The sequence below is a fragment of the Neomonachus schauinslandi genome, chromosome 1 (genome assembly GCF_002201575.2).
Source record: "Neomonachus schauinslandi chromosome 1, ASM220157v2, whole genome shotgun sequence".
Lineage (NCBI taxonomy): Eukaryota > Metazoa > Chordata > Mammalia > Carnivora > Phocidae > Neomonachus > Neomonachus schauinslandi.
The window spans coordinates 70389330-70414485 of NC_058403.1; the positions used below are offsets into that span (position 1 = coordinate 70389330).

Below are 25156 nucleotides of genomic sequence, written 5' to 3' on the forward strand. Positions count from 1 at the left end.
AAATCCTGACTTCTCTGCTTCTCTTTGTGCCCTTATTTTTTGTCCTCGCCCTCTCACAAGTACCCGGGAATGAAAGCCTCCCTGCCTTGGGTAGACAAATGTAATAAAAACACTGAGTGCGAGAGAAGGTGTCCCTGCGTCTGAATCTGTCAGTTCTCGAGCCTCCTCTGCTCTGTGGGGAAGGCCCGGCTTCTTGGAACAGGCCAGGACGCTGCTGCTTATCACACCCTGAGATGATCCGTGGCAATTCCACGGGCTGGACTTCAAGAGACCCGAGCTCTATTCTTTCGTTATCACTGGCCCACTGTGTGGCCTTGGGCAGGTTCGTTCTCCTTTCTCTGAGTTTCAGTTTATCCATATGTAAAAGGTAGGTCATGATGGCTCTGAAGTCTGCTCTGGAGAATCGGAGGGGGACATGTGTGGAAGCTGTTTTTCCATTCTGAGCTGGATCCATCAGGAGGGGGCACCTCTTTCTGATTCACACAAACAGACTAGCAGGTGGCCCTGGCAGAGGGGCTATGGCCTGTCCTAAGAGGATGAAATAAATAGAAGCATCCTTAGTAAGTCTCACCCTCCTGACCACGAGGATGAAAAGGCTCATTTTGTCACACTCCAGGAGCAACCAGAAGGTACTGGCAAGATTTGTGTTCATGAAGTTATTTCTCTAGCAAAACTCCAGGTGACACTGGTAAGGTGTCAGACAGCTACAACCTAAGAGCTTAGGTGAGCAATTTTGCAATTGAGGTCCTTTCCCTATCTCTGGGGAGTCATTCCCCTACTGTGACTCATCGGTGAACTTGCTGTCTCTGGGCTCCAGAGGCTTCTATGTCTGACTCATTTGCTTGGCCTTAGCATGGACATAGCTTTGGCCATAGTCATTACACACATAGAAATCTATATGTAATGGGGAACTCTTGATTTGGCTTGAGCCTGGATCCTGCCATTTCTGAGGTATGGACATCCCTGGGTGTATCAGAGGCAATGAGAGAATGACGACCAGTAATTTAACCTAGAAACAAGTCGTATAGAGGAGCAGAAGCACTGAGAATAGTTTGGTCCCTATTCTGGACTCATACTGAGGAGAGGAAGAGTGCCTTTGAGTTTCCTTCTAGAAACAAGAACTACTTTCACTAAGACTTCTATGAGATGTTGGGACCTAAACAACATTGTTCTGGGACCATTCCCCCCCACCCCCTGTCTCTATTCCATTATATGAAATACAAAGAGCTCTTCTCCACTCTGCCAAAGACACAGCTCTGGCTCCCCAAGGATTCAGGGTGCCCCCCCCACAACATGGAGATTGCTTGCCAGGGAACTGAGGAACAGTAGCAGATGCTATGGGATGGAACACATTAAAGATAGTCTCTGGGGACTCAGAAAGAAGAGGGGCCCTTTGATGCATGGGGTGGAGAACCTGTGTTGACAGTTGATATTTTGCCAGCAAAATATGGAGGCACAATTCTTTTACCCAAAATCTTAGAAAAATTCATATTTTTTCATCTCAACAAACCATGGTTTATATTTTTCTATTTTTATGAGCTGTGATGTCTTTGACTAATTAAGAACAAGCCCAAATAATTTTTATTTGGGGAACACTTGGAAGGACTGGTATGCACAGAGAATATTAGCGGTGGTGAACACTATACCAGGGACCAGAAAGGAAAGGACTATAATTAAATAAAAAATTTGGCTGATTTAGAGATCTGTAGTCAGACTGTTTTATCTACTCCCATCCACTCTTCCCTCCCAACTGTACTGATTTGCAAATGAAGTGGCCGCTAACACTTTACACAATGATGTTTTCAGGTCATGAAAAGCCAAGGCAGTGAAGACTGTTGCTGTACAAGAGGCCCGCAGGCTGTGCACTCCAATCGCCTGCCATGGGTACCTTACTGGGGCAGATGAACACAAGGAGAAGGCCACCCAATCTGAGACAAACCAAGTACCTAAGGAGGTAAAAGCAGAACAGGGAGAACATGCTCAGTGTTAAGTGGATACTCAGTATATACTGCCGGCGTTCAGTTTCCATGGGCTGTAACTAGGGAGTCTTCTGCAGGAGGAGGGACTTAGGGTGGGCTTTGAAGAAAGGTAGGGCTTTGCATGACCAACAGCCACAGACAAGAACTGATGAGGTATGGCTGGCGAGGTAGGTGGCAGGATGACTGATTGACCTCATACTATGTTCCAGAACTATACTAGACAGGGTAAGTTAATTGGTTTGGATTTAGGATCCATGAAGGTCACTGAAGAGAAACACAATCCAAGTTGCATTTTAGGAAAAGTCATCTGGTGATGGCTGGGTCAGCAAGGGGGCAAATTAGAGGCTGAGAGATGAATTAAGACGCCACCTCAGTAATCAAGGCTTGGGGTTGAGGGCGGGTTAAGGATTAGAGTGATGACAGTGGAAATAATAGCAAGAAAAATATGATATTAAGGAATAATCAACAGTATTTGGTGACTGAATATTTGGGGAAGAGAGATGTCAAGAAGCATTAAGGTTAAAATGTGGGTGATGGAGAGAATATTCTATTAAGTACAATCATTATTAGCTACTGGTAGAAAAATAGTTAAAAGGTTAGTAAAGTTTTTTCCTAGTAAGAGTAAGTAAGGAACGTCAGATAAACTAGATCTGAAGCAAGCACTGAACTTTCAGAAAGAAAAGGATCTATTATTATTATTTTTTAAAGATTTTATTTATTTATTTGAGACAGAGAGACAGCCAGAGCAGGAACACAAGCAGGGGGAGTGGGAGAGGGAGAAGTAGGCTTCCCGCCAAGCAGGGAGCCTGATGTGGGGCTCGATCCCAGGACCCTGGGATCATGACCTGAGTGGAAGGCAGACGCTTAACTGCCTGAGCCACCCAGGCGCCCCGAGGGATCTATTATTAAGACATATCTTTTCTAGTCTTAAATACCACTAGGGAAGTAGATATTTTTGATCAAATGACTGTCACAAGATTTAGAAAATCTTTTCGTAGAAATTCATAGTGTGAAACATATGGGACTTTCATCTTGTCTTTAGCCCTCCCATCTGTGAGGTGAATGAACCTGATTTTAGACATCCTAAAGAAAGATTACATCACTTGTTCTAATCTTTTCTTCCATCAGAGAATTCACCATGTCTTGTTTCACATGCTAATTGTTTTGTGCACAGACTTCTACAGTTTAAAAAAAATCATTCTACTGTAGGTAAGAATTGTCCAAATGATATTGGTCGTTAACAGTTGATTTGCAGAAACAGGGATGGAATATATGCTCAATTTGAATAGTTTATTCCTATTTTGGGTAACACCAGTAGTTCTAAGGTTCAGTTTAGCGCCAATTAAGAGGAATGACCTAATGCTGTTATTGTTGTCATTTTCGAAAACACACCAGAGAAATCAAGCCATATTACGATCTGAATGGAAAACACGGACAAGGCCCGTTGTGTTAGCTGCATGCTATCAGTGAAGGGGATGGGCAGCTCTGGTTCAAGGATTCCTTAAATATACTGTTTTGGAATTAGATTTCTGTTAATCATAGAATATAAGTAACGTTTAAGATACAGAGAAGTTACCAGCTAAAGGAAATTAGTAGTCATTAATTTAAAAAAACAAGCTACAATCCTTTGGTGTTCAACAAACTAGATTTTCTTGAAAGATTAGGACTGTCTTCATGGACTGTTTTCTAAATCGTAAGGCTATTAATCTCACCTTTAACAAATGTTCTCATTGGTTGCTCAGACTATTTTCTTCTCATTTACTACTATCCTAACTAGACTACATTTATTTCCCTTCAGACACTAGCAATGAGAATCTGGTACGGGTCACTGGCACATCCAGCTTTTGGACCATCTGAGTATTATTCCTGGGAATTTGAAATTCTAAAAATTTGAAATTGCTTACTCTCGTACTCTCCTACTTTAGACATAGTATTGTTCTGTAAACAGGCTCTTGGGATATATTATTCTGCATTTAAAGTTTGTTTTAGGATAAGCTCCTGTACAACCGCCTAAATGTGTGGATGCTCACAGTAGACAGGGAGGTAGAGTGGGGGAGGGCCTGTCACAGCTGTCAGATCAGAAACCCATTTCTGGTTCTGATCCTTGCTGCTGCAGACCTAAAGTTGCAAAGAAGCACAAAAATGTAGAGGAAAAGACTGAAAACAATCCAAAAGTCCTTCAGTGAAGGGATAGATAAATGAATTATACATCCATAAAATGGACTACTACTTAGCAATGAAAATAACAAACTTGATTCCTGCAGCAACATGGTTGAACCTAAGATGCATTTTGCTAAGTCCAAGAAGCCACACCCAAAATTATTTACAGGGTACGGTTCCATTTATAGGACATTCTGGGAAAGGCAAAACTATAGGCACTGAAAAATTATCAGTGGTTATCAGAGTTTGGGGGTAGGAGTAGGTACGGACTAGAAGTTTTGGGGGTGATTACGAGCTGTATATACATGGGTCAAAACTCACAGAATTGAACAGCATAGAGAATTTTACTGTACATAAATTAAAAAGATATAAAAGAAAATTAGGGGGGGCGCCTGTATTGCTCAGTCGGTTAAACATCTGACTCTTGATTTCGGCTCCGGTCACGATCTCAGGGATGTGAGATTGAACCCTGCGTGGGGCTCCACATTCATCAGGGAGCCTGCTTCTCTCCCTCACCCTGCTCTCTCTCACTAAAATAAATAAATCTTAAAAAAAAAAAAAAAGGATAGTGGCTTCCCTTGGAGTAGGAGTAATGACTGGGAGGGAGATGAGGCGGGGTACCTGGGGAGCTGGTTACGTTCTGTTTGAGCTTCATGCTGATTGTTACATGGGTGTTGGTTTATAAAAATTCATTGGGGTATATGTACACTTATGATATTCATACATTTTACATATGTATGTTATACTTCAATAACAAGTAAACAACAAGGGACAGTGGGAGCGAATTCCAGCCTTCACTGTCTTTTAGTCTCCTTCCTTTCATCTCCCCCCCCCCCCCCATCTGTATACTCTACTATGCTAGAAAAATTGTAGTGTGAAACTCTCCCTGGTCAGGTTTGGTACCTGTTCCTAAAAGCTTCAAACAACATCAGTTTACCTGACCATCAATTCTGTTCACTATGCTGTTTGGCAGACCAGGATTTGTTTTGCCAACTCTCAGGTAACCATATTTGGGCATGGAATGAAGAAAGAGCTGGTAGTGGAAAGTCACTGAGAAAGTAATCACGGATAAGCAGTGACTATTCTAAGTCACACTGAATAAAAGAAAATGTATCTTACCTGGATGATTTAAGTAATCTTTTTCAGGCCTGTTTCTAGACTCTTGATAGAGAGAGAACTGCTAGGGACTGTTGTGTTTAGCACTGCGCAGATGTGAGGATGGCTTATGAAATCTTGATGTCTTCCAGTTCCATGTTGAAGACTGAGGTAGAGTAGGCAAAAGTCCCATTTCTGACAGAGTAGGGATGCTTAGAAGAGATGAGTAAACATGATTATAGGGACTGAAATGTAAATAATTTCTTCACTCCATCAAAGAAAATTTCTCTATAGTTGATGAAGAATGGTGGACCATATTATTCTGTCTTCTGCTACCAATCATAAACATACTCCAGAGCAAGGTAGTAAGAGTCAAGTATCAGATGCTGTGATCAGTGTTTTGTACACATTTAACCCTTAAAATAATCCTGCAAGATAGTCACTCAAATACCATTTAAAATGAAGGCTCAAGGTAATCTGTACAAAGTGAGTTGCAACAATTCCAGGCTTCTGATTCCAAAGGAAAAGGGAATTAACTTTTAGAATGTAATGTGCTAAGCTCCTTTATTTTAGTCTTAAAATATCTCCATTTAATTTGTGTGTGTGTGTGTGTGTGAGAGAGAGAGAGAGAGAGAGAGAGGGAGAGAGACCGCATGAGCAGGGAGAGGGGAAGAGGGAGAGAAGCAGATTCCCCACTGAGCGCAAAGCCTGATGCGGGTTCAACCCCATAACCCCAAGATCATGACCCTGACCCGAACCAAGACTTGGGACACTTAACTGACTGAGCCCCCAGATATCTCCATTTTAGAGAGAAGTAAACAGAAAGAGGGATGGCATGGCTTGTCCAAGGTTAGTTACATAACCAGTAAGTGGTGGAGCTGGTATTTAAGCCCTCTGATTTCAGAGCCTACATTCTTCACATTATAGTACTCCACTGCCAAAGCCGATGGGAGCTATACTGTGCAATTCTGGAGGAAGATAAATGGAATCTTTGACATTGGACTAAAACACCAGAAAATCTAAACTTAGGTCAGAAAAGTGACATTTGTTGTTTTTCCCTGATATCTTTCATATTCAAGCACCTCAATAAAATCTCTCTTAAGTTTACGGGTATTTACTTTCTTTTAATCAGTAATTCAAAGCTTGAGGGACCGAATAACCCACTAAATTCAGCTTACACCATGGGAAGAAAAGGAACTGGATGGTAGAAAAACCACTGTCCTAGGAACCAGGAATCAAAGGTTCTAATCCTGGCTCTGTTCCTGATTTGCAGTGTAACTTTGGTTAAGGCATGGGGATCTCTGGACTTGTTTTACCACATGTAAATTAAGAGTATTCAAGACAGAATTTTGGAAAGTAAATTGTTTACTCTAATACTTTAGAAAACAAATTTTTTCTCATGAGTAAAGCCCCCAAATTGCCATCTTGGAATTTAAATACTATGTAGTGGGTTACCAGGTGTTTGTGAGAGTCTGTTCTGCAAGCTTGCTTCCATCATTTTTGAAGAGCCCTGGGAAGATGTGGAATAGAAAAGCAACCAGAAACGTGTAGTCACATTTAAGAGGCATTTTAGTTTTTGCCAACTTAAAAAATATTAAGAATATTAAAATATGAATATCTCATAAAAGAGTTGAAATATTATTATTCTCTCTGTATCAGACTAATGGATTTTCCTAATAAACACTGTTCCATTTTTGGTTCTTTTTTTTTCCCCCGGCCTTCCCATTTTTGGTTCCAAAGAAGTTTTTTGTTACTGTGATGGTGCTAGGCTGATTTGTTTCCCAGAAACATGTTTTTCAGCTGTGACAGGAAGTGACTTGTTCTGTGGGTCTGTCCTTACTGTGTGACTCGGGGCAAGGACTTTCATCTAAGTCTGTCTCTGTAAAGGGGCACTAACAACATAATTTAAGTCATAGTGCCTTACATAGTAGGGGCTGAGAAAAACAAGGCAGCATAATATACTAGAAAGAACATGGGGCAGAAAGACTTGGACACAAATACCAAGCACTGCCGCTTACTAGCTAAGTCATCTTGGGCAAATGATTTCATTTAAGCCTTACAGCGGGGCTAATAATTCTTAAATTCTTATTTTTTAAAATTAAATGATAATATACTAAAGTGGCTGTTACACAGAAGTACTAAGCAATTAGTACTTTTATTAATAATTCTATACAATCTAGAAAGCTGCACAAAAGTTAGTATTTTCTTACAAAAACATCACTTAACAAGGACATCCAAAAGCAATGTAATACACATTGTAACAGATAAATGGCATCATTTTTATAATCTCTTGCTATTTTAGAACATGTGACCAGTAAATACTTCAAAATGGCTTATACTGTAGAGTGATTTCTGGGACTCTTGAGATTATTTTACAATAATTTTCTTCTAGTTGTTTTAGGTTTGGTAACAACAACTACTATAATTATTGTTATAGCCATAGTATATATCTCAATGTGTTAACATGAACTGAATTCCAAAACCTACAGAAGAAAATTTGATTAGGTTCCCTAATGGCCCATGAATCCAGTTTATAAATTACATGATGCTCCAAGTTGTTTCAAGAAAATATTTGCTTGTAAACAATATTTTCTTTCAGAATTCAAGACACATTTAACATATGGATTTTACAACAAAGTTTATTAGCTGTTCTCCTCTTTCTCATAAATGGAATGGATAATGTTGATAATCCTTTACAAACCAGTACTCATTTAAGAAACTGTAATGAGGAGGCTGTGAAAAACATGTATTTAATAAACAACTCCAAAAAAGCAAAGGGAAGCCAAACAATATTATTAAAAGACCAGAGAAGTTGATTTCTGAAATCATATCTACCTTTCACTAAAGTTTCTTAAAATTGCTCACCATGAAGATCTGTGCGACTCTAGTGCACAGCAGCTACGAGAGGTGAAAAGTGTGCAGTCTGAGGGGAAAACACACACGAGGCTTTTGCTTATTTGCCTATTAGTGAAAGGAGAACTGGAAGGAGAGGCAGAAGACCAAATCCAAACCCAATGACAAGAACAACAGTAACAAAAAACCACAAAACAGAACCAGGAACCATTTGAAAACTTTTGTAGAAAAGAGGAGAACAGGCCTATACTTCTGTATGTAATCTAATTTCCCTAAAGGTTTCTTTCCACAACCACCATACCCCCTTTTTCAGTTCACATGATTAAGGAAGATAAAGTCTAATCAATTAATATTTAATTTAAAAACCAAACAAAAAGTTAAGAGTAGGTGGCAAAAGAAAAAATATATTTTAAATATATATATGTTTGTGTGTGTGTGCAACTATGTAAAGAAAATAATTCCCATAGTTACAGTTTAGTTAAAGAAAGTTTTATATATATTTATATATATATATATATATTTTATTATAACAAAATAGGCAGTTACTGTGGGTAAAATATTCATTAAAATCTGATCCCTAAGAATACATTTAAAGTTTTAGACTATGAACTGGACTCCTTTTCCATTGCCATAATGATTACTACATTACCACTGTAATGTCTGTTCTGTCTGTATTTATGTCTATGAAGTTTCCTCAACCTTATGTGTAAAAGGTGAGCTCCCCTAGCACCTAAACATGGCCTCAATTCAGAGAATGTGATGATCATTATGTATGCTTTTTTAAGACACTATAAACAGTGCTGCACAAGATTAAAAAAACATTTTTAACACTGCTATTCCTAGCAAATGTGTTGAGAAAAAAACCCTCAAACAATAAAAGACATGAAGAACTCTTATGAAAAATGAATATCCCTTGTGAAATTATGAAAGTTAATGCAGACATTAATTTTGAAATTAAAAAACATATTTTCCTTATTTGTCTATAATTAAATATTTGCTTTGATAACACAAGTCAATTGAGAAAAGGACTTGAGAGTTAATATATTGGCCAAACCATGCTATTAAAGTTAAGCGTGCACTGTTGCTCAAAGTTTACTAAATCACTGATTAACACTTTTCTTTCATTTATACTGAAATTTGAAAAGAATGTATATAAAGCTTTTCTGAAAATCTCTTAAAGTTACTTTCCCTTAAACATTAAGGAATTTTGCCACAATTTCCCAGTCTCCCCAAATCCTTAATAGCTGGTCAGGCCATTCCATCTTCAGTTCTGAAAAATGGCCACAAACCAACAGTGACATAAAATAATACAGATGCTACAACTTTAAGGAGACCCTAGATGTCAAAACTAAGCACAACTGTAGACCATGATGAGTGGGATATGACTCAACGTGGAAGGTGTATTATAGACAGACTCCAAAAGGAAAGGGCAAAGAAGTGTCAGAGAAAATGGACTGTGGAAAAGACAAACAGAGAAACATCAGTCCTCATAACTTTTCTTTTGCTGGAACCCAGATGTAAGGACCAGACTGTTCTTCTATGATCTGCTTCACTTGGTTATAAATGTCTTCCAGCGTATCTCCCTGTATAATAGCTGTAATAACAGAAACAAAATTAGAAACCTCCATTAATTTATCTATCTTTACCATAACAATTACTGGTGAAATAGAAGCTAAATCTTAGAACTAGTTACTCATCCAGCAAGAGACCATTTATGTATTGTTTGCTTAGTAATAGCCACTCATTTCATTAATTTTCCTACTTGAAAAATATAAGAATTTTTATTTTAAATACTCATCAGAAAGTGAGATTTGGTGATTTTTACTTAGTTTTGTGTATTTGGTAGATACACACTGAAGTACTTAAGAGGCAAAAGGGCATATGCTGGCAACTTACTCTTAAATGTTTCAGAAAAAAATGAAATGTGGTAAAATGTTAACATTTAGAAAATATGGGTGAAAAGTGTATGAGAATTGCTGGTACTACTCTTTTTTTTTTTAAGATTTTATTTATTTGACAGAGAGAGACACAGCGAGAGAGGGAACACAAGCAGGGAGAGTGGGAGAGGGAGAAGCAGGCTTCCCGCAGAGCAGGGAGCCCGATGCGGGGCTCGATCCCAGCACCCTGGGATCATGACCTGAGCCGAAAGCAGACACTTAACGACTGAGCCACCCAGGCACCCCGCTGGTACTACTCTTGTGAATGTTCTGTAAGTCTGAAATTATTAAAAAAAAAAAAAAAAAAAAAAAAAAACAAAAGGGTAAAAACACCATGATATTTTATATACTTAGGGTGAACACCTGAAGAATAATTTAAAGGACAAAATGAATGAGAGATTATTTGGGAATTGCTACCCACTCATTTTTTTTAAACAAATAATATATTAAAATGGATCAAAATTTATAAAGCATAAGATCAGAAAAGTCATTTTCACAGAAGAAATCAAGTCTGAATCTATTTTTCTCCAGTCTAGTATGTCCTAATGAACCACTTAAGAAACACCATCTTTAAAGATTCCTCATCACCACTGCCTAGGTTAGATGAATTATTCTGAAAACCACAATATTAATTACATAGTATTAATACATAGTATTAATCAAAGTAATTAATTACTGGTAGATGTGGGCATAGTTCAAAGTTCAATGGGTCAGTTCATATAGCTCCAAATCAAAATTCTGTCAGGGCACTGACACACATGATGCCAACCTGTGAAATGTTCAGTAAATTCTTGTTCCAGTTTCATGGCTCTCTCAAATGTCTTTCTGGCTTGTTCTTCTGTTAGACGCTTATTCATTTCCCTATGCAGATAAATTTAGAAATTAGCAATTAGTACATTATAATACTTTTTGAAAAAAAGATGACAAAGGAGAAGAGACACATAAAACATAAAATCATGGAAAGTTGAGTTCTGTTGAGAATATGAATGTCATTAAAAATTAGATTCAGTCACTAAGTATATTAAGCTTTATGCTCCGATTGACAGAGGGTTTCAATACATTTTTGCATTTGCTCAAGGCAGCCAAAAAAACTAAGCATTAATTTGGTATTTTTCACTTTGATGAAAATTTCATATTAAGATATAGCTTAGAGATCTATCTACCAATTTATGGATAACAAAGGTAACACATAAACATATCAAACAGCACCATGAGAAGGTAATCAACAAAATATAGTCTGGGGAGAACTCTGTAGAAGAAATGACGTGGTTTCTTTAACAACAACAAAAAAAGAGCTATGGAGGGAGAATCTATAGATTAAAAGAATTAACAACCAATTGTCACAAACAGATCTTATTTGGAACTTGATTCAAGCAAATAAATTGAAAAAAAAAAAGCAAAAGGAAAACTGATGAGACAATCAGGAAAATATGAACTATCTGATGATATAAAAATCATTTTAAGTGTGACATCAGAGAGATGTTTTCTAGTAACGTAATTCTTATCTTTCAAATATATACTGCAATATATGGATGAAATCATGTAACGTCTGGGGCTTGTTTCAAAATAATCTGGTGTGGATGGGTAGGGGGATGGATGAAACAAGACTGGTCATAGCTGAGAATTATTGCTGCAGCTGGATGATGGGTATATGAGAGTTTGTTCCCAACTTAAAGGGAAAGCTTCCAATATTTCTTCATTAAATATGACATTTGCTTTGATATTTTATAAGTGACCTTTACTGGATTAAGGAAATTCCCTCCTATTCAGTTTGCAGAATGTTTTTTTGTCATGAATGGATGTTTATTTTATTAAATGCTTTTTCTGCATTTATTAAAATGATCATATGCTTTTACTCCTAAAATCTCTTAATGTGGCACACTTACATGGATTTTAAAAGACTCATTAAAAATTGTGAAAAAATATACATAACATATAAGTTACCATTTTAACCATTTTTAAGTGTACAGTTCGTTGGCATTAGTGTATCTTCACATTGTTGTGCAACCATTACCACCACCCAACCCTACGACTGTTTTCGTTTGGTAAAACCAAAACTCTATTCCTATTAAAAATAACTCCCCTTTGTCATCTCTCCTCAGCCCCCGCTACCCACCATTATTATACTTTGTCTCTATGATTTTGACCACTCTGAGTACCTCGTAAAAGTGGAATCATACAGTATTTGTCTCTTTGTGACTGGCTTATTCCACTGAGCATGCCTGCAAGGATCATTCATGAACATACTGCAGAATTTTCTTCCTTTGTATAATTGTGCCATATTTTGCTTATCCATGCATTCACTGATAGACACTTAGGTTTCTTCCACATTTTAGTTATTGGGAATAATGCTACCATAAACATGAATGTACAAGTATCTCTTCAAAAAAGCAGCATATACCTAGAAGCGGAATTGCTGGATCATATAGTAACTCTATGTATCTTTTCATGTGCTTATTGGCTGTATCTTCTTTGGAGGAATGTCTATTCAAATCCTTTCCCCATTCTTGAATTGAGTTGGCTTCTTGTTGTTTTAGGAGTTCTCTAAATATTCTGGATATTAATCCCTTATTAGATATGATTTGCAAATATTTTTCCCATTCTGTGGATTGCCCTTTTACTCTGTAGACAGTCTTTCGATATACAAAACCTTATTTTATTATTTTTTAAAGATTTTAAGTAATCTCTACACCCAACGTGGGGCTTGAACTTACAACCCCGAGATCAAAAGTCACAGGCTTCACCGACTGACTCACCCAGGGGCCCCTGATATACAAAAGTTTAAAATACGGGGCGCCAGGCTGACTCAGTCAGTTAAGCATCTGCCTTCGGCTCAAGTCATGATCCCAGAGGCCTGGGATCAAGTCCTGTGTTGGGCTCCCTGTTCAGCCGGGAGTCTGCTTCTCCCTCTTCCTCTGCTCTGCTTGTGCTCTGTCTCTCAAAAAAAATCTTAAGAAAAAAAAAAAAAAGTCATGGAATCTAATCTTTGTTGTTGTTACCTCTGCCTTTGGTGTCATATCCAATAAACCAATGCCAAATCCAATGTTGTAAAGCTTTTGTCCTATGTTTTCTTCTAAGAGTTTTATTGTCTTACATTTAGGTCCTTGATTCATTTTGAGTTAATTTCTGTATATGGTGTTAAGAGTCCAACTTAATTATTTTACACGTAGATACCCAGTTTTCCCAGCACCATTTGTTGAAAAGACTGTCCTTTCCCCCACCGAATGGTTTCGTATCCTTGTTAAAAATAAAAAATCATGTATGTAACAGTTTACTTGTGACCTCTCTATTCTACTCCATTGGTCTTTTAAATTTTTTTCATCATGGTAAGTGTACTGTTTAATCCCCATCCCTTATTTCTTCCATCCCACTACCTCCCTCCCTCCCTTCTGATAATCATCAGTTTGTTCTCTGTAGTTAAGTCTGTTCCTTGGTTTGTCTCTTTTTCCTTTGTTTCTTAAATTCCGCATGAGTGAGATCATATGCTCTTTGTCTTTGACTGACTTATTTTGCTCAGCATATCTCCAGCTCTATCCATGTTATTGCAAATGACAAGATTTTCTTTTTTATTGCTGAATCGTATATACATTCCATTGTATATACATACCACCTCTTTATCCATTCATCTATCAGTGGACACTTGGGCTGGTTTGGCTACCGTAAATAATGCTGCAATAAATATAGGGGTGCATGTATCCCTTTGAGTTAGTGTTTTTTTAAAAGATTTTATTTATTTGTCAGAGAGACAGAGGGAGCACAAGCGGGGGGCGGGGGAGCTGCAGGAAGAGGGAGAAGCAGGCTCCCCGCTGAGCAAGGAGCCCAATGCAGAACTCAATCCCAATCTGGACCTGAGCCAAAGGCAGACACTTAACCGACTGAGCCACCCAGGTGTCCCTGAGTTAGTGTTTTTGTATTTTTGGATAAATACCCAGTAGTGGTGATTCCTGAATCACAGGGTTGTTCTATTTTTAATTTTTTTTTTTAAAGATTTTATTTATTTGGGAGAGAATGAGATAGAGAGAGAGAGCATGAGAGGGGGGAGGGTCAGAGGGAGGAGCAAACTCCCTGTTGAGCAAGGAGCCCGATGCGGGACTCGATCCTGGGACTCCAGGATCATGACCTGAGCCGAAGGCAGTCGCTTAACCAACTGAGCCACCCAGGCGCCCTACTTTTAATTTTTTTGAGGAACCTCCAAACTGTCTTCCACAATGGCTGTACCAGTTTGCATTCCCACCAATAGTGCATGAGGGTTCCTTTTTCTCCACATCCTTGGCAACACTTGTTTTTTGTTTTTGATTTTAGCCATTCTGACAGGTGTGAGGTGATACCTCATTATAGTTTTGTATTCCACTGGTCTTATATATCTGTCTTATGCCAATACTACAGTTTTGGTTACTGTAGCTTTGTAGTGAATTATGAAATTAGGAACCCTGAGTCTTCCAGTTTTTTTTTCTTTTAAAATATTGTTTTGGCTATTTGGGGGTCCCTTGAGATCCCGTATGAATTTTAGTATGGGTTTTTCTATTTCTGCAAAAAATATTATTGGGATTTTGACAAACATTGCATTGAATTTGTAGATCACTTTGGGTAGTACTGACATTTTAACAACCTTAAGTCTCCTAAATCCATGAACATGAAAAGTGTTTCCATTTATTTTATCTCCTTATTTTCTTTCAGCCATGCTTTGTAGTTTTCACTGTACAAATCTTTCTTTCATCTCCCTGATTAAATTAATTCTTAAGTATTTTATTCTTTTTGATGCTATTGTAAATGGAATTCCTTTTCAGATTGTTCACTGTCCGTGTATGGAAATGCAATTTTTTTGTTGACTCTATATGCTGCTACTTTGCTGAATTTATTTATTACTTCTAAGAGTTTTTACATGCAGTCCTTAGGGTTTGCTATAGATAAGATCATATCGTCTGCAAACAAATTTTATTTCTTCCCTTCCAATTTGGATGCCTTTTACTTTTCTTGCCTAATTCCTCTGGCTAGTATTTCCAATATCTGTGTTGAATAGAAGTGGTAAAAGCAGGGATCCTTGCCTTGTTCCTGATCTTAGAGGAACAGCTTTCAGTCTTTCACCTTTGAGTATGATGTTTGCTGTGTGTTTTTCATACATGGCTTTATCATATTGGAGTAGCTTCCTTCTATTCCTTTTTTATTAAGTGTTTTTAAATCATGAAAGGGTGCTGTTAAATGCCTTTTTAAAAAAGGTAATCTCTATGGCCAATGTGAGGCTCAAACTCACGACCCTGAGATCAAGAGTCACATGCTCTACTGGACTGAGCCATTCAGGTGCCCCTGTCAAAAGCTTTTTCTGCACTGAGATGATTTGTGTTTTTTCCTTCATTTTGTTGATACAGTATATTATGTTGATTAATTTTCATATGTCAAACCATCCTTGTATTCCAGGAATAAAACCACCTGGTCATGGTGTGTAATCCTCTTAATATGCTGGTGAGTTCTGTTTGCTAGAATTTTGTTGAGGATTTTTGCTATGGGCTGAAGGTGGGGAGATGGGTAGCTGCTATCAGGCTAAAAGCTGAAATTAACCAAAATTAACCATTCAAACCTTCCCCTGGAAGCTGCAAGCCTTAAGTAGACTCCTGAGTTCCAAAGTAGTTACTTCTGACAGATTCTGTTAAGTCCAATTGTCTAGGTGGGGACATGGATTCCTGGTACTTCTTACTCCTTCTTTTCTCTAGCTCTACCACTGATTAATTTTTACATGTTTAACCTTGCATTCTTTTTTCTTTTAAAGATTTTATTTATTTATTTGACAGAGAGAGAGACAGTGAGAAAAGGAACACAAGCAGGGGAGAAGCAGGCTTCCCGTGGAGCAGGGAGCCTGACACGGGGCTCTCTATCCCAGGACCTTGGGATCATGACCTGAGCCGAAGGCAGATGCTTAACGACTGAGCCACCCAGGCGCCCCCAACCTTGCATTCTTGAATAAACCCAACTTGGTTGTTTATCTTATTTAAAAAAATTGTTGACCTCAATTTATTTGTATTTTGATAAGGATTTTTGCATCTATATTGGTGTTAGGACTGGCTTACCATTTTCATTTCCTATGAGGTCTCAGTCAGGTTTTGGTATTAAATTAATGTCCATAAACTTAGTTGAAGAATTTGTGTAAGATTTGTATTATTTAGCTTTTGTTTATATTTATATTTATTTATATTATATATTATGTATATTATTTATTTATATTTATATCATATTTTGTTTATATTTATTATTTAGCTTTTGTTTATATTATTTAGCTTTTCTGAAAAAGAATTTTTTTTAAGTATAACTTTCAAACATAGAAGAGGAATATCGTAAATATACAGCTGGATGAATTTTAACCAACTTAAACTTACCTGTGTACCATCTAGAACCTAGATCAAGATCTAGAACATTACACCAGTAACCCCAGAATCTGGGTGTGCTCATTCCAGTCACCTACCTACCTTTAAAGAGTAACCTCCATTTGACTTCTGTAAGCAATGATTACACTGGAATCATAGAATATGTATAAAGGGATCCTAGACTATATATACTTTTAGGTCTGGATTTCTTTTTTACTCAAATTATGTTTGTGAGATTCTTCTATACTTTTGTGTGTAGTTGGAGATGGCTCATTCTCATTATTGTAGAATATTTCATTGTGTAAGTATGTCGTAATTTATTTATTCACTGATGGACATTTGGATAGTGTTTTTTGGTTATTCTGAACAGTACTTCTGTCAGCAATATAGTACATGTCTTTGGTGAACATACGTAAACATTTCTGTTGAGTACATATCTAGAAATGAGACTTCTGGATCTTTAGTTATGTGTTGGTTCAGTTTTAGGAGATACTTATATAAACAGTTTACCAGTGTTGGTGTACCAATTTATACTCCCATCAGTGTTATGAATTTCAGTTGTTCCATGTCCTTGCTAACAACTGATATTTTCTTTTTCATTTTAGCTATTTTTGGACATTAGGGTTTTTTGTGTTTGTTTTTGTTTTTTAAGTAGGCTCCACGTCCAAAGTGGGGCTTGAAGTCACGACCCTGAGATCAAGTGTCACATGCTCTACCGACTGAGCCAGCCAGAAGCCCTGACATTATAGTTTTAACTTGTGTTTCCATGTTTAATTGAGTACCCTCTCATATGTTTATTCACTATTTGGATATCTCCTTTCATGAACGGTCTAAGTCCTTTGCTCATTTTTCTATTGGGATGCCTGTGTTAACCTTTTTAAGGTCTATCTGATGTGCGGTGATACCCCATTTTCATTCCTGATATTATTTATGCCTTCTGTATTTTCTTGATCTAATTGTATACAGTATTTTTATTTTTATTTTTTATTTTTTTTATTTTTTAAAGATTTTATTTATTTATTTGAGACAGAGAGAATGAGAGAGACAGAGAGCACATGAGAGGGGGAAGGGTCAGAGGGAGAAGCAGGCTCCCCGCCGAGCAGGGAGCCCGATGCGGGACTCGATCCTGGGACTCCAGGATCATGACCTGAGCCGAAGGCAGTCGCTTAACCAACTGAGCCACCCAGGCGCCCCAGTATACAGTATTTTTAAAGAAAACATTTTTTATTTTGTTGATCCTAACATGTTTGTTTTCTCTTTCGTTGTATTTCTACTTTCTGAGTTTCAATGACTGGTCTTTTTCTAATTTCTCAAGACCTTAGACTGCTAAAATTTATTTGACTTCCTACATTCTTTCCTAATATTTAGGGCTGTGGATTTTCCATCACCAAGGCTACTATACTCCAAATTCATTTACTTACAATTTTGTTACCATTTAGTTCAAAACATTTATTAACTTATGCTGTGATTTCTTCTTTGACCCATCCAGAAGTAAAATGCTTAATTTCCAAATACATGGGAATTTTCTAGTGATCTTTTATTGATTTCTACTTTAATTTCACCATGATCAGAGAATATTTGTTTTATTAATCACTGAAATTTATGGCTTAGCATATAATTAGTTTTGATAATTGTTCTATGTGCATTTGAAATTAACATGTAAATTTTGCAGATGTTGAATGCAGTGTTTTTTACATATGTTAGTTAGGTAAGGTTTTTACTTGGTGTTCCATATCCATACTGATTTTTTGTTTTCTTATTCTAGTATTTCCTGATCTGTTAAGCTCTCCCACTGTGATTCTGGAATTATTTTTTTTTTCCTGTATAATTATCAATTTATGCTTTACATATTTTGAGACTGTATTATAAGTATAAATGTATAAATATACCATCCTGATGGAATGAACCTTTCTTTCATTTTTATGAAATGTCCATTTTTATGGCTAGTAGTAATTTTTTGCCTTTAGATATACTTTGATAGCAATATAAACAAACTTATTTTTGGTTAATGTTTGTACAGTGTATCTTTTTTCTAGACTCTCACTTTCAGCTTTTCCATAGCCTAATATTTAAGGTGTGTCTTATGAAAGCAACATATAGTTGATGGGTATCATAACATACTATTCCAAATATGGCACTTTGGCATACTGAATATTTTAAGCTGAAGGAATTTGCAAAATGGCAGGTATATGAATGACCTTTCCTGAGGCAGGTCAAAGATCCTCATGTGAGAGGTGACATTCCTATATCTGGAGGAAGCAAACATCCTTATCTCCAAAGATGGAGGGACACTGAGAAGAATTTGAACTAACAGGCCTTGCTAAGTTTCCTTAGTTTGCTACTCTTAGCTTATATTCTTTGGTACTATCATATTTTCCTGTGACCATCCATTGGTCACCAAACCTAGTATAAAAATGTTCAAGTTTAACTGTTTTTTGGGGTCTTCATTTCCTTATGAATGCTCCCACGTCACACAAAACTTGGAATTAAATAAATTTGTATGTTAATCTGTATTTTGTTACAGAGGTCCAAGTGAAAACCTAGTAGAGAGAAAAGAATTTTTCCCTCTCCTACAAAAGCAACATCTAGTTTATTTTTTCTTCAACTATTCTGACAACCCTTGTCTTTTAATCAGACCATTTAGTCTAGTATTTAGTTAATGAAATATTTGGGTTCGTTTAAACCATCTTACTATCTGTATCCTTTTGGTCCCATCTGTTCTATGTTTCTATTTGCTCTTCTTTTAGTTTTTTTTTTTTTTAAAGATTTCATTTATTTATTTGAGAGAGAGAATGAGATAGAGAGCATGAGAGGGGGGAGGGTCAGAGGGAGAAGCAGGCTCCCCGCCGAGCAGGGAGCCCGATGCGGGACTCGATCCCGGGACTCCAGGATCATGACCTGAGCCGAAGGCAGTCGCTTAACCAACTGAGCCACCCAGGTGCCCCAGCTCTTCTTTTAGTTTTTATTTAAATTTGATTTTTGCTCTCTATTAGTAAGTAGTTATACATTATTTTATTCTTTTAGTGGTTACCCAGAGCTACACTGCTCCCATTCAGTAATTAGTAGCCACATGTGACTACTTAGACTTAAAATTCTAATACATATTACCTTATACACTTTAGTATATTAATGTTGATGATGATGATTGCTAGTATCACAGAATGCTTATTTAATCCTCACAATAACCCTATGAAGTGAGTATACGATTACTATCTCCATTTTACAGATAAGGGAACTGAGATGCAGGGAAGGTAAGTAAACTATCCAATCTAATAAGTGACAGAGACTGGATTTGTACTTAGAGGCGTGTGCCTGAGGCATTTATACTTACATGATATTTTCCATGGATTTGGGTTTAATAAAAATGGAGATTGGGTAAAGTTGTGCAATCTGTAATCTCTTTATGGCATTTCCAGACACATCGAGGATACAGTGTTTGCCCTAAAATAGAGGAAATAAAGAAGAAAAACAAGTGAACCAAGTATTTTCAATTATATCAAAGGTACATTTCCTACAGATACAATATCTGGATTACGATATGTTTGGATCCTCTTCACTTTAAGCAAACTTGTCATTTCTGTTAGCAAATTTCAGAGGGGAAATGAAGACAATGAATAATGACTATGAATAATTAATTTCCATTTTCAAATATTGCATTTAAAAAGGAATGAAAATACAGTTCCCTTACTCCTAGCTTTCATAGACCAGTCTCAAAATGGCAACCAATATGGGGCTCCTAACTTTTATTTTGCCAAGAAAAACAACCGCCCTAGTACCATCTTACCATAATTATCATTTCATAAAAGAATATACAATCAACAAGAAGGTAAAAAAAGACTAAAATGAAGGAGAATCTTTAAAACTGAATAAATTTAAAATTTATAAAACCTCATTACCACTAATCTATTTCTCATTTTATTGGGGGCTAGCAAAAACTATCACAAACTGGCAATTGGGAATCCCACTTCTAGATTTAAGACATTTTTCTGATGTGCTTATATTCACTTACAAAGGCCATTTGGATTTTTATCTGTATGAAAAGTGTTTCCATGTTAAATAGGGTAATAATCATAACTTATCAAACAGATTTTATTATAACATATTTTAAATCAGGTACTGCCTCATAATGTATTTTTAAAGAAAGATTTATTTTAGAGAGAGAGAGCACGTGTGAGCAGGGGGAGGGGCAGAGGGAGAGAGAGAATCCTCAAGCTGACTCCCCACTCAGTGCGGAGCCCGATGCAGGGATCGATCCCCAGACCCTGAGATCATGACCTGAGCCAAAATCAAGAGTTGACGGCTTAACCAGCTGAGCCACCCAGGTGCCCCTGATAATGCATTTTGTAATCCAAGGGCTTAAGTATATTTCAATGAACAATTTCAATTTAGTAGGTGTATTTATTTATTTATAGATTTTATTTATTATTTTACAGAGAGAGTGAGAGCAAGGCGGGAGGGGAAGAGGGAGAGAGAATCTCAAGCAGACTCCCTGCTGAGCACGGAGGCCAAAGCAGGGCTTGATCTCACAACCCTGAGATCATGACCTGAGCTGAAATGAAGAGTTGGACACCCAACTGACTCAACCACCCAGGTGCCCCACGAGCACTACATCTTAATTTTATATACTGCTAACCTTACTCTAGTTTTTTAAAGTATCTTTCATTTTATAATGGTATTTATTTTATTTTTTTTAAAGATTTTATTTATTTTGACAGAAAGAGTACAGGCAGGGGGAGCGGCAGGCAGAGGGAGAGGGAGAAGCAGGCTCCCTGCTCATCAGGGAGCCCTATGTGGGGCTCGATCCCAGGACCCTGGGATCATGACCTGAGCCGAAGGCAGACGCTTAACCGTCTTAGCCACCCAGGCGCCCCTATAATGGTCTTTAGTTTTATAATGAATTTATAATTTATTTTACAAAATAATTTTACGATATTTTGTGATAGATTTTGTATGGTTTCCCAGGTATATATACTATTATCTGAAATAGAGATAGTTTTACTTTTCCCCTCAATTTTTATGCCTCTAATTGATTTCTCTTGTCTTAACAGCACTGACTAATGCCTCAAGTACAATGAATACCTTGAGTAGAATGTTGAATAGCAATAGAGATAATGGACATCCTTGCCTTGTTCCTCAATAATGGAATTGCTCCATGTTTCTCCTATTAAGGATTCCATTCATCCATCTCAATCTCTTTCTCCTTTTTAAAAATATAACACCAATCTCTGTATTTTTGAATTTTTCTCCTCCCAGGAAGGGTACTGAATTCTACCAAAAGCTTTTTAGGCATCTATGGATATATGATTTTTTTCTTTAGATTGTGGAAGATTACATTAATTAATTTCCTAACTTTGAGCTGACCTTAAATTCCTTTAATCCCATTTGGTCATAGTGTATTGTTTTTGCAATATGGTATTGGATTCTGTTTACTAAAAATATTTAACATTTTTGCATTAATATTTGTAAATGATATTGGTCTATGATTTTTCCTGTCTCCAGCAGGCTTAGATATCAATATTATACTTGCTTCATAAAAAGAATGGCTCTTGAACGGTATATGGGGGCTTTAGAACAATCTAACCTTTGAGATTTGGTAGAATTTCCCTGTGAAGCCATCTGAGTCTGGTGCTCTTTGTGGGGTAGTTCCTTGATAACTTGCTCTATTTCTTCTAAAGAAATTTTCCATTTCTAATAGGTCAATTTCGGTAAACCACATTTTTCTAAAAAATTACCCATCACAACCAAGTTTTAAAAAATTTATTTATAGAAAGATATAGTCTTTTATGATTTCATAATATTTCAATGGTATGTCCCCTTGTCATTTCTATTATTTGTGATTTTTCCTTTTTTAAAAAAATCAGGTCAGTTCATGGTTTGTCTATTGTGTTAATTTTTTCTAGACCTTCTATTTTTCTATGTTCTACCTCAAATTCTTTAAAAAACCATTTTATTAACTATATTTATTGTAAAAAGTATATGTGAGTTGACAAAACATTTAAGTAGTTCATCAAGGATAAAGTTAAAGTTGTAAGTGCTCTTTCCCCTCAAAGCACCAAGAGGATTGTCAGTTTTTATTTTAAACAGCTTGATTAAGGTATAACTGACATACAATCAACTGCATGTATTTAAAGTATACAATTTAAAAAAAAATTTAAAAAGATTTTATTTATCTGTTTGAGAGAGCATGAATGGGGTGGTGGGTAGAGGGAGAAGCAGACTCCCTGAGCAGGGAGCCCCAGATCATGACCTGAGCTAAAGGCAGACTTTTTTTTTTTAAATTTTTAAAATTTTTTAAAAAGATTTTTATTTATTTATTTGAGAGAGAGAATGAGAGAGAGCGAGCACATGAGAGGGGGGAGGGTCAGAGGGAGAAGCAGACTCCCTGCTGAGCAGGGACCCCGATGTGGGACTCGATCCAGGGACTCCAAGATCATGACCTGAGCTGAAGGCAGTCGCTTAACCAACTGAGCCACCCAGGCGCCCTGAAGGCAGACTCTTAACCGAGCCACCCAGGTGCCCCTAAAGTACACAATTTAAGTTTTGACATGTGTATATACCCTGAAATCATCATCAAAATCAAAATAATAAACATATTAGTCATCCTCAAAAGTTTCCTCATGCCTCTTTGAAACTTCTCCCTCTAGTCCTTTCCCAAGCAACCACTGGTCTCCCGTTATTATAGGTATCTTTGTATGGACCTATGCTTTCTTTTTTCTTGGGTAAATATCCAGAAATGGATCATACGCTAGGCAACTGTTTTTCTTAAATCTCATTCATTCATTTAGAGAGCGCCTGCACACATGGGGGTAGGTAGGTAGGCAGGTAGGTAGGGGAGGGGCGGAGGGAGAAGGAGACAGAATCTTAAGCAGGCTCCATGCCCAGTGTAAGTCCGATGCCAGATCTCACTCTGAGATCATGACCCGAGCTGAAATCAAGATTTGGATGAGTAACTGACTGAGTCACCCAGGCACCCCCAAACTGTTTTTCAAAGTGGTTGTATCATTTTATATTCTCACTTAGTAGAGTTGGGACCAAAAGGATACAGATAGTAAGATGGTTCTTTTATGGATTGTACTTTTGGTATACTATCTTAGAAATCTGTGCCAAACCCAAAGTTATGAAGATTTTTCTATGTTTTCTTCTACAAAGTTTTTAGTTTTAGGCTTTACATTTCTGATCTATTTTTAAATATTTTTAAAAGATTTTATTTATTTATTCATGAGAGAGAGAGAGAGAGAGAGAGAGGCAGAGGGAGAAGCAGTCTCCCCAAGGAGCAGGGAGCCCGACACAGGACTCGATCCCAGGACCCTGGGATCATGACCTGAGCTGAAGGCAGATGCTTAACCATCTGAGCCACCCAGGCGCCCTATTTTTAGTTAACTTTTGTATATGATGTGAGGCATGGCTAGTCAATCGTTCTAGCACCATCTGTTGAAAAAACTTTTTCTTTTTAAAAGATTTTATTTATTTGACAGAGTGCGTGAGAGAGCACAAGCACGGGGAGCAGCAGAGAGAGAGGGAGAAACAGTCTTTCCTGCTAAGCAGGGAGCCCGATGCAGGGCTCGATCCCAGGATCCTGAGATCATGACCCGAGCCAAAAGGAGATGCTTAACCAGCTGAGCCACCCAGGCACCGCAAGACTATCCCTTTCTCCACTGAGCTGCCTTTGCACTTTTGTCCACAGTTGTCCATATATACTGTGGGTCCATTTAAGGATTCCCTAGTATGTCCTGATGATCTACCTGTCTGTCTTCATGCCAGTACCATAGTTATCTTGATTATTGTTATTTTTATAAGTCTCAAAATCAAGTACTATAAGTCCTTCATATCTTCGATTTTTTTCAAAGTTGTTTTGGCTAGTCTAAATTTTTGCATTTCCTATGAACTTTAGAATTAGCATGCCATTTTCTATTGGGGTTGTACTAAGTCTAAAAGTTCAACTGACGTCTAAATAATATTAAAGCTTAGAAACCATGAACATGATATATTTCTCCATTTATTTAGGTCTTTAATTTTCTCAGCAATGCTCTGTGGTTCTTAGTGTACTGATCTGTAAATCTTTTGTTAGACTTCTCTCTTAAGTATTTAATATTTTCTGATGCCACTGTAAATAATGTTGTTTTTCAAAATTTCAACTTATGACTGGTCTAAGTACATAGGAATACAACGGACTTTTGTATAATGAATTATACTGTATCCTTCATTCTTGCTAAACTTATTAATTCTAGTAGTTTTTTGGGTAGATTCTATCAGATTTTTAACATAGACAATCATATCATCTGCAAATGAACACAATTTTACTTCTTCCTTTCCAATCTGGGCAACTGTTCTTACTTCCTTTGAACTTACTGCACTGGCTAGGACCTCTACTATAATGCTGAAAACAAAGTGGTAAAAATGGATATTCTTGACATGTTTCTGATGGGTGTTGGATTTTGCTGAATGCTTTTCCTGAACTACAGAGATGATTTTATGATTTTTCTTTTAATATTTATAAATTCTGTCATCTCTCTAATTCCTGATATTGGTAATTTGTTGCCTTTTCTCCTTTTATTTCTGATCAGTCCGGTTAAAGGTTTATCAAGGACTTTGATCTTCTCAAATAACTAGTTTTTGGTTTCACTTATTTTATGTATTGCTTTCCTATTTTCTGATTTTTATGATTTCCTTTCTTCTGCTTATCACATAATTTGTTTTTATTTACATTATGTCCTCCCTTTCTCTTTTTCTAGGCTTTTACACCTGGCATTTACTCTTAATCATTTTTGCCTGGAAG

At 37.0% G+C, this 25156-nt stretch overlaps 1 protein-coding gene across 11 annotated transcripts in view; it reads right to left on the reverse strand.

The window, feature by feature from the left end:
* Nucleotides 1-7352: 7352 nt before the first annotated feature.
* DLG1 (discs large MAGUK scaffold protein 1) overlaps nucleotides 7353-25156 on the reverse strand; it is a 259668-nt gene continuing 241864 nt past the window's right edge. For all 11 annotated transcript variants that reach the window (XM_044919872.1, XM_021692594.1, XM_021692593.1 and 8 more), the window contains 3 exons: nucleotides 19712-19821; nucleotides 10794-10885; nucleotides 7353-9681 (listed from right to left, as the gene is read on the reverse strand). In XM_044919872.1, the coding sequence (XP_044775807.1) occupies nucleotides 9575-9681; nucleotides 10794-10885; nucleotides 19712-19821 (309 nt within the window). In that variant the 3' untranslated portion in view covers nucleotides 7353-9574. The remainder of the gene's footprint in view (nucleotides 9682-10793; nucleotides 10886-19711; nucleotides 19822-25156) is intronic.